Here is a 10,722-nt window from a genome sequence, read left to right on the forward strand (position 1 = left end):
ACCGGGGGAAGCGGTTTTTTTCTTGAGGCGCGCAGTCCTCTGCTCCTTGCCTCCTCGCAATTTTCCCTCACACTTCTTGGCCTAGCACTTTCCTCCTCTCCACTTTGCTGCACCGAGTTTTGAGCGACGCCAGGCACGGATGGAACTCATTGCAAGCTTAAACAGCTCCGCTGTTTAAAAAGTGAAGGCGATGTCAGATCGCCCGCAGCTGCTCTTGCTTCAGCTTCTGGTTATCGTACACGCGCTAAATGCGGAGTGCCTGCCTCGACACGTTCCGAACCAATATATCGGGCAAGTACTGTCCATTACTAGCGTTAGCCATTATTACATTGTTGTATTCACTGCGTACGTCAGCAATCTGATTGGTGCCCTCCACAGCTTTCCGAGAATCAGGGTACTGTGGGGCTGGTGTGCACCAGTTCTACTCCCGTGTCATCACGTTCAGGTGTCACGCGGCACACACTTTGTTGCAACTTTTGCGGTTCAATTCACATTTTGGAGCGCAGCTCTTATGCGCCCGCTCCCGGGGTTTGGCAGCGTAGGCGTCGGCGTTGGCGTTGGCGTCTGTGTAACCGAGAGGAGGAAGAGGACACCGAAGAGAAACCGGTGGCGCGAGACGCCGCGTGTCGAGAGAACGAAGATGACACCGAAGCGAGGCAAGCGGCATCGCGAGCTACCGTGTGTCGACATAAGAAGACACTGCAGATAGGAAAGCTGTAGCGCGTGCCGTTGTGTGTTCGCCGCGAGCCGCCGTGTGTCGAAAGAAGAGAACACCGGAGAGAGGAAAGCTGTAGCGCGTGCCGTTGTGTGTTCGCCGATGACGCGATCACTAATGCGTAGTACGTCCACCGATATCAATGTGAAAACAAAGCGCTGCATCCCAGGAGGTGTCTGCGGCGCGGCTGTGGACCACACCCACTCGCTGCCTCCCGCGATGTCCGGATTAGCGTGGCAGTCGCACCGCGAAGGAGTAATATGTGAAGAATAAAAGTGGTCTGTAACCATACATATACGTCTGTCCGAAATTATTTGCCTCAAACATATTTTGGAAAGTCGAACCAGCTAAACAGATGCGCTCAGATTTCCCATTAGGGAGTATCGTAGTCGTCAGCCAATTTTTTTGTAAATTTTGTAAATTTTGTGAAGTGGGCACATAAGCCCCTCAAAGCTCTCGATTCCTGGCCAATACCCCAAGCGGGTATGTGCCATGGAGAAAGGATTAACAAGTTTTGTTCCACCGCTGGCAAACTGCGGAGATAGCGTGGTTGGTAACGCGCTTTTCTGCGGCGCTGGAGGCCCGGGTTGAAATCCCATCGGAAGACAAGTGTTTTTTATTTATTTAATCTTTACAGCGGCGGCCCTTTTCTGTACCGAACAACGACAATGGCACTTTTTCGCAGAATGGGGCACTTAAAGCTTCCGCCGTAGTAGGCGTTGAGAAGAAGGATGGGCCTGCGCCGGAGTGGAATGATGAATGATTCCGGCCCAGGTTGAGAATGATAAGGGCCGGACCCTGTCGCGACCGACGCTGCTTAACGATGGCGTTTCTGGGGGGTAGGGGGGCTGGGAGAGGTTTCAAAAACTGATTCGTCCTGACTGTTAGGTGTGAGGGCTGTGACACGTGGATGTTTGCCACTTCCCGTTCAGCTAAATTTAATGAAAATCCCCTCGGACTGCGGCATGTTAGCTTTACTATCGACACTGGAAAATAACATTCAGAATAAAAAAAACTGCGATTGAAATGCATGACAGCAGCGTTGAAGCCAACAAAGGCTTGTGTAGGGGTAGTTGGTATGGCCTGTAATTGAAATTTAGCGTGCGCTGCATCCTTGGACGAATGACAGGAACAGTGCGACAGACAAATCATACGCACATCGCCTTTAGTTTCGAAGGCACAGAACATGCCACGTAAATATTGTGCCTGCCTGCCAATTTTTTCAGTTTGTGCGAAACTCTGTGCACGTACGGGAGCGGTACGAGGGATTTTTTTGTGTAGTTTTGCATTTCCTTTCGGTTTGTCATGATGTATTCTGAGGCACTTTTAGCCGCGGAAACCACCACCTGCTTCGTGTATCCGCTGGACTTAAGGCGCTCAGCTTGAAAGCTCAAACTTCACGAAAAATGCCCCAGAAAAATTCATGACCAAAGTAAAAAGCGAAACTGGATAAAAAAGCCCTCGAAGTGCTCTCGTACGCGCACAGAGTTTCTTACATACTGAAAAAGTGGCAGGCAGGCACAATATTTATGCGGTATGTTCTGCGCCTTCGAAACTAAAGGCGATGTTCAAAAAAGTAAATTCGCTGAAGGAAACCACGCAAAACGTCCTATGGTCTTGCGGCGTAAAACATGTCAGCGAATTCGCCGAATGCGCAGTTGGCGTTGTTTATAAAATTCCATTCTCCTGTGGCGCATCTTACATCGGCCAGATTGACCGGTGTTTGAATGATAGACTTCGAGAGCAACAACGCTTGCAAACGACTGCAATCGCCAGTCCATCTAGCTGCCCACTGTGCTAGGTGTGGATGCGCGGCTGTAGCATGCAATGCAACTGTGCTGTCATGCTCTCGGGACCAGAGAGTGAGGGAGGTGGTAGAGGCTCTTAATTATAATGTTCTCGGAGGCACATGGCGAATGTGTTAAACGTGCCGACAATAGCGCGCACTGATAGGGAGATCGCAATGGTAAAGAAAAAATCCGATGTCTCGTGAGCACACGTGAGCACTGTTTCACCACGATTGTACCCCCACCACTACCTCGCATGCATACATGTAACGATCAACACTTTGATTCAACCAGTTGCAAGTTTGCGCACCAACATAAGCTTTGTCTGTTCCACATGTGCCTGTCATTCGTCCAAGGACGCAGCGCACGCTAAATTTCAATTCAATACCGGCGTTGACCTTCAATTAAAGCTTTTTTAAAGCAAAGCTTTTTACCTCTACCCCCCAAGAGTTCTTTCGCGACCGTTGGTGTCACCAGAAAACTCCAGCGAACAAATAAAAGAATTTACTAGCACCGCCAGGAATCGAACCTAGAACTTAGAGACTAACAAAGCGAGAGCCCGTTGTCTTACCGATTTAGCTAGGAGCCCAGGCGAAGACGGGGAACGCAGGTGGTGTACTCACCAAGCACATCTACGGGTTTACCCCCTCCGTTCTCGCAGAATGCCACGTGGAAGCGTCAAGCGACCACTCACGCCCGTCTAGCGGCCCATGTGCACATCTTGCTCATGTGCTAAGAGTTACGAAAATTAAAGGAAGCTCACACCAAGGCAAGGCATTGCACTTCTAGTACGCCAATTTGCTGAAGCCTGTGGCCTCCATTGCTCACGTAAAAATTCACAGCTCCTTTTCGTCCGCCCTCACGCCAAATCAACGAATACATTCGAATACTCCTTGATGGCCAGGCCATCACTCCAAGCCCCAGCATCGAGATCCTGGGCCTACATTTCAAGGCTAACACAAAGAGTGACGTCTCCTTGCAGCGCCTCGAAAAAACATTAATCAAATCATATACATGATCAGGCGAATTGCCACCAAGAAGCGAGGCCTAAAGGAATCCGGTACCTTTCGATTAATTCAAGCTTCTACCCGCCGCGGTGGCTCAGTGGCTAAGGCGTTACGCTGCTGAGCACGAAGTCGCGGGTTCGATTCCCGGCCGCGGCGGCCGCTTTTCTGATGGAGGCAAAAAGCAAAAACACCCCTGTGTACGAGATTTCGGCGCACGTTAAAGATCCCCAGGTGGTCAAAATTAATCCGGAACCCTCCACTACGGCGCGCCTCATCGCCTGCGTTGCGTCGGCGCGTTAAACCCTACAATCATCAATTCAAGCTTCTGTCCTCTCGAGAGTCACTTACGTCAACCCCCGTCATCTTCTCGACAAGGAAGACATAGAGATGCTTTATATAATGATTAGAAAGGCAGTCGAGGAGGCCATTGGTCTTCTCGTGCGTGCGTCCACGCAGAGGCTGTTTAGCACGGGGCTCCACAACACGGTGGAAGAGCTTATAGAAGGCCGTCTTTCTAACCAGAAGGTCCGACTCAGAACTACGGTGGGTAACCGCCTGCGTCACCAGATTGGCTGGGCAGCCCGGAATGTCACTCCGCTTGACGTACTCCAAGACTCTTGGCGACTAAAACTAAAGATGCTCCCTTTGCTTAGAAATATGAACCCCTCACATGACGAGGGTCACCGAAAAGCACGGGCTCAAGCGGTAAACACCACCCTTGGTGGAGATCATGCAGTTATCTACACAGACGCCTCCAAACATCGAGGGCAGCCATAGGCCATCATCGTGGCTACCTCCAGAACCAACCTCCTTCCATGTGCCTCGCTTAGGACCGAAGAAATGACGGCAGCATAAGAGGCAGCCATCACCTCGGTTCTCACTCATGCAGGGGTTCAGACGGTTGTCACCGATTCCCAGCAAGCCTACTGGAATCACCAGTCGGGTTGGATGTCCTGACCTGCACTGCGCGTGCTAAAACACCACTCCCAAAACGGTTCCATTCAGCTCATCTGGACACCCCCTCACACTTCAATTTAGCGCAACAAATACGCCCACCCAACAAGCCTGCGCTTTTGCCTCCCGTGCTATGGAGCTGCACGAGGACAGTCACCCGCTTGTCACGTTCAGCGAGATAACCCAGCATTATCGCCTTCTGAGACCGACCGTACCTTCGCTTTAAATTGACCTTTCCAGAGAACAACAAACTACACTACGGCTCATACAATCCGGGTTCCCACCCACAGCCTACACGTCTCCACTTAATGCATCCGAATCGCTACGACGCTGAATCTAAATTTTGCTCAGAAGTAGGAACACTCCGCCCCGTAATCGGGGTGTGCGACTTTAGCTCTGAGCACCCTCCTCTCTTTCCGTAACTACGCAACAAGAGCAATGGGAGATGCTGCTGTCCCGGCCCTCTCTACCTACCCAGGTTCAGCGGGTGGACAGAACACAGGCCGCGCGGACTGCATATGGGCCCCACAGAAGAAGGAATCACTCCCCAGGGCTGCACTCTGGGCCGTTCAGAAATCTGAACCGAAGTATTTCTTCCTCCTCCGCCTCCTTCTCTGCCGCAAATCTCGTCGCCTCCCTCCGCGGCGCAGAGACGGAAAAGTCAGATCGTCTAACACCGGGTCGGAGCTTATTTTAATTTTATAAAAAAAGTTTTCACTCTTGTGCTACACCAATACAATTCAACCAAACACCGTTCATGCATCATGCATTGATTTAACCTTACCAAGAATATCTCTTTGAAGTAATAAATGGTGTAGTTAAGTGCATTTCACTTCTCTCTGGTTTTACTATTTGTAGAGCGACGTGAGTGAATTTAAGTGACGTCGCATGGGTAATCGTTATGGGTGCCGTTTACAGCTTTGCTTTCCTACCACATTCACGGGGTGGATTGGCGCGATTTTTTTTTTGCGTTTGTTTGACCGGCTTCTGAAATATAGTAAATTTAGTAGCTTGAAGAAGACGTCTATTGAGTTTATAAACCTAGCCTTAGCCATTATATCTCAAATGGTGAACCAATCCGCTCGCGGTTCTAACATCCCCGACCGCATTCTGACGACCGCCTCTGAAACAGTTGGTACCGTAATACACATAGATAGATTTTGCGATCATAACCTTCATCAAGTAACCCTTAACACTCGGCTTGCGTTCAGTGGCAGTGAAACGAAAAAAAAATCACGGTTACAGTAAAGGTGACTATAGCAAAATTAACGCCAAAATCGAGACCTTCTACACTGACACATTCCTGCCATCTTTCTACAGTCGTAACATCAGTGATAACTGGGTGCTCTACAGAGACAAATTGTTTTCCCTATCCGACCGGTACATTCCCTTATTTCAGTCAAAAAGGATAAAAATAACCCCTAGCTTAGAAACAAAACGAAGCGTTTATATCGCACAGACACGGTTGGGTGGGCAGTTGAGCGCGCGTGAAATCCGCTCCGGGAAACCGCTGGCGACTTCAACGTTCGGCGCAGGCACACTGGCGTCTGCGCTCCGCTGGCCGTAAACCCGCTCATCTAAAACTGTACTTTTGCACTTTCTTAAAAGCGGCAATATTCTTTTTATTTTTCCCAGCAGATGGAAGGTTCATGCCCTAATGGAAATCCTGACGGCATTGCACATCCTTAAAATTTCAGCTTCTCCTTCTATGCATAGCGCATTGCAAATCAATGTGATTCCCATAGCAAGTGGAAAATCGGACCAGTTTGTAAGCATGAAATGTCAAGCCATGTCATAATAACAGGGTTTACAAACTGCTATCTTCCTTTCTTTAATGCATATATTATTCGACCAGGAGCATAGCCTGAGGGGGAGCTTTCAGACTGAAAAAATGAAAGAAAAATGACTTTGATAATTTATAAAACGAAATGAAAGAAAAAATTCCCCCGCATTTCCCCGAGGGGGAGAATGTGAAAGTGCGAATGCACGGTTGTCGGCCCGCTTGCGGCGCTTGCGCTCGGCCCCCGCAGCCCACCGCCTCGCCGCCTTCTCTTCCATCTCTTCCATCGGGTTTGTAGTATCACGTGTACACCACGCAGTTATCAAGCCGCTATAACGCCGCTGAGTCGCCAACGCACGCCGCTGACGACGTAGTTTGAATGCGTTAAAGATATAAGGCGCGTTACTAACACTGATATCAGCGTGGAGCGGACGCAGGATGGTTGGCTCCGTGCGAGCTGCGTTAACGGCCGACGCCGGCCGTGGTGAACCGTATTCGTCGTTGCCAAAGGATTACCGTGTTGTTCTGCCCCCCCTGCCCACCGGAGAAGCGATGAATCGTGTGGTCGTTCTGCATTGCGACGTCGGCGGTCGACCGTATAGAATTGACGACTTCAGAGAACCGTTGAGAGACGCCGATGTTATAAAGGAAGTTGGTGGCATAGGAGCGTTCCAGATGTCTCACGTATGGCTCGTTAATTTTCGGACGCACGACGCGAAGAAAAAACTGCTGGAACGCGGGCCGCTCAAAGTGAAAGGACGCCCCTGCCTCGTCGTTGACCCAGTAAGGCACGAACTCCGGGTGAAGCTGCACTGGGTCGCCTTCAACGTGACCAACGAGACCATACGCAAGGTATTCTCCGAGTACGGCGACGTGAAGGAGGTGACGAGTGATAAGTGGCGTGTCGAGGACTTTGAGAACTCCGAGTCGACAACACGGATTGTGCGCCTCGTTTTGCACGAAGGTGTCACTCCGGACAGGTTGCCTCATCAGCTGCGGTTGGGCCCCGGCACTGTGCTCGTCGCGGTGCCTGGACGAGCCCCAATGTGCCTCAGGTGTCAGAGGGCTGGTCATATTCGCCGAGAATGCCGGGTCCCCAGGTGCTCTGAATGTCACGCCTTCGGGCACGAGCAGGCAGACTGCACCCGCTCGTACGCCCGGGCTGTGGGTCGAGGTTTGGAGGGAGACAACAGCGACCTCGTTATGGACGAAGAAGAAGCCGAAGGTGCAGCGGCGCCCGCAACGCCTGAACCCCCGAACGCTAACCTCGAGAAGGCAACGGGCAAGGCCACTTCGGGAAAGGAACCGAGCAAGACAGTGACGACGCAGGGAAGCATTGGGCCAGCAGCCGACTCTTCTCTGGAGGCGGACGCCGGTGATTCAAAAGGGGACAGCCTTGAGAAGGCAACGGGCAAGGCCACTACGGAAATGGACGCGAGCAAGACAGTGAAGACGCAGGGGAACATCGGGCCAGCAGCTGACTCTTCTCGGGAGGCGGACGCCGCCGCTCAAGAAGGGGACAGCGTTGAAACTACCGGAGTTGAGAGCGCAATAATGGACTTCGAGGTGCAGCCAAACAAGCGCCGCCATGAAGATGGCCCAGAGGCTGGGGAGGAACCCAACCAGCGAAAGCCAGAGGCACCGTGGCAGGCCGTACGGGGAAAAAAGAATCAGCGAGCAGCAGCCAAGCCAGGAGGGTTGTCGCCTGGACAAGGCGGCACTAAGATTACGTGAACACGTGTAGGCCAACGCACATCATACGGCGTGAGATTAAGGTAAGCGCCATGCGCTCGGTCTGGTTCCCCTAAATGTTGTCCTTCCATAAGCCATTTCGATTAGCTACCCTCAATGTACGAGGACTCTCAGCTAGGAGGAGACAAAATCAACTGTACCGCATTGTAACGGAGAAAGATCTTGACATCATCGCCATTCAGGAAACGAAAGTCGAAAGTGAGGACCAGACCGACGTTATGGTGCGGCCTTTTACAACGCGTAACTATGTATGTGTTAGCCACGCTGTTGGACTGTCGGCAGGCTGTGTTCTTCTGATACGCAAGTCGTTAGAGGTGGTGATTGAAAACGTAACAGCATGCCAAAATGGGCGCTTTGTATTTTGTGATTTCTCATTATCATCAGAGCAGTGGCGAGTGATTTGTGTATATGCAGCAACTAGAGTGCAAGAAAGGCGCGATTTTTTTGAAGAAATAGGAAAATACTGCAGCAGCGAACGATATACAGTGTTACTGGGTGACTTTAATAGTGTTTGCTCGGAATGGGACAAAACCAGCAATACGCCTTATCGTGATGTAAGCACTGTATTATTCTGCGAAATTGTGAATGATTTCGGTCTGGAAGACGTGGGAGATTGTTTTGGCAGCGGAAAAGATGTCCAGTTTACACATTTTCAAGGGGCTAGCCACGCCCGCTTGGATAGGGCATACACTTCAGCCGAATTGCTGCCTTCGTGTTGTGACTATACCGTATCCCCTGTTTCGTTCTCCGACCACTGCTTAGTTTGCTTTTGCCTTGGTAGTAAAAAGGAAAACACCAAGAAATTTACGTGGGAATTATGGAAATTAAATGACAAACTCTTAGAAGATGATATTTTTATGGAACGAGTAAGAAACTCTTTGGAAAAAATAGAAAAGTGCAGCAGTGAAAAATACGGCGTTCAATGGGAACACTTCAAACAAGAAATAAAAATGGGAGCAATCGAAAGGGCAAGTGCCATTAAAAAGGAGAAACAAAAGCAAGAAAGCCTGTTGCGCACTATGTTGCAGACGATGGTTGCTGAAGAAAGGCGAGCACCGGGGGCGTTTAAAGAAGAGATACGGGCCACAAAAGCTAAACTTGAGCAGATAGATGCGGAGCGGTATCACGCAGCGCTTGTCAGGGCGAGAGCGGAAAAATTTATAGCGGGCGAAATGCCGACCAAGAGAGCGCTGGGGACGGAAAAAAGATACGCTCGCCGTAACGAAATAACGGAGATTGAATATAATGGCACAATTAGCAGTGAAAAAGTAGATATTGAACGTGCTTTTTTTGAACACTATAGGACCTTGTTTTCTCGAAGCCCTATTGAACTGGCAAAGTTTGAAAGTGAATTTGTGTCACTCCTGCCAAAAATTGACGATGAAGCAAAGTCATTTATGGAATCCCCTATCACCGTTGAGGAGGTTAAGGAAGCTATTGACAACTTAAACCTGGGAAAGTCACCAGGCCCAGATGGCCTGAGTGCTGCTTTTTATAAGGCTTTTAAACATGACATATCCCCTGTGTTAACTGCTGTGTTTGGAGAAGCGTATATGTTCGAAACGCTTCCACCATCGTTTTCGGCTTCCCACACGATCTTAATTCCCAAAACAGATGATATTGTCAAACTCCGCCAAGTCACATCGTACCGGCCCATAAGCTTAACAAACGTTGATTATAAAATACTAATGAAAATATTGGCTAGAAGGTTGCAGACCGTAATTAGCATCTTAGTGGGGCCGCATCAAACATGTGGTATTAAAGGCAGGTCAATTTTTACGAATATACACAAGGCACGGAGTGTGCTTGAGATTTGTGACGTGACGCATACAGGCGTCGCAATGCTACAGGTAGACCTAGAAAAGGCGTTTGATCGTGTGCCCCACGATGGACTTATGGCGGTTTTGGAACATAGTAACATCGGATCAGTTATTCTAGGGGGTGTGCGCATGGCTTATAACAACTGTACAACTAGACTTATCGTTAACAAAGCGGTTGGAAGGCGTATAGAAGTGCAGAGGTCCGTGAGGCAGGGGTGTCCTCTTTCCCCCCTCCTCTTTTGCATATATATTGAATCATTATGTTTAAGCATAATAAAAAACGACACTGTCAAGGGATTTCAACTTCATGCAGCTGAAATTAAAGTTTTAGCATACGCGGACGATATCGCTGTATTTTGCGTAGATCAACAAAGCATTGCTAGGGTCATTAATACAGTTAAATGGTTTTGTTATGTTAGTGGATGTGCTGTAAACTGGGACAAGTGCCTGGGCATCTGGCACGGAGAGTGGAGTTCAACACCGGTGGTATTTCAAAATGTAAAGTGGGTGACGACACCGGTCAAGTACCTTGGTGTTCCCCTAGAGTATTATGCTGACAGTGACCCTTACTGGAGGAGACAAGCCGCAGAGCTTAAGGAAAAGGCAGAGAAGTGGAAGGGCGCCAATTTATCCATTTTCGCTCGCACAACGATTTGCAACCTTTTTATGGCGAGCAAACTTTGGTACGTGTTACAGGTACTCCACTGTTCACGGGCAAACGTCCAAAAGTTACATCGTGTTTTCGCAGTTTTTGTTTGGGGATCAACCTGGGAGAGGATGGGTCGTACAAATCTCTTTCGACGTGTACGGGAAGGGGGGTTAGGTTTAACGCATCTCTTTTTACGTCAGTTGGCAAACCGCTTTCTGTTTTGGAGGGATGTAAAGGATCCCTTTTTGCGCACCGTTT

General features: G+C 49.6%; 1 protein-coding gene across 1 annotated transcript; it reads left to right on the forward strand.

Annotated features, from left to right (window-relative positions):
* Positions 1 to 6,681: 6,681 nt before the first annotated feature.
* LOC144149344 (uncharacterized) lies at positions 6,682 to 8,078 on the forward strand. Its single transcript, XM_077680903.1, has one exon. The coding sequence runs from the start codon at positions 6,682 to 6,684 to the stop codon at positions 7,975 to 7,977; it is 1,296 nt and encodes a 431-aa protein (XP_077537029.1). The 3' UTR covers positions 7,978 to 8,078.
* Positions 8,079 to 10,722: the final 2,644 nt, after the last annotated feature.

Source organism: Haemaphysalis longicornis, unplaced genomic scaffold, assembly GCF_048455015.1.
Source record: "Haemaphysalis longicornis isolate Haplotype H1 unplaced genomic scaffold, Haemaphysalis longicornis Haplotype H1 scaffold_8, whole genome shotgun sequence".
Classification (NCBI taxonomy): Eukaryota; Metazoa; Arthropoda; class Arachnida; order Ixodida; family Ixodidae; genus Haemaphysalis; species Haemaphysalis longicornis.

What these genes read in the sequence shown, in the direction of transcription:
- LOC144149344 (XM_077680903.1), top strand. Translation starts at nt 6,682, where the DNA reads ATGGTTGGCTCCGTGCGAGCTGCGTTAACGGCCGACGCCGGCCGTGGT.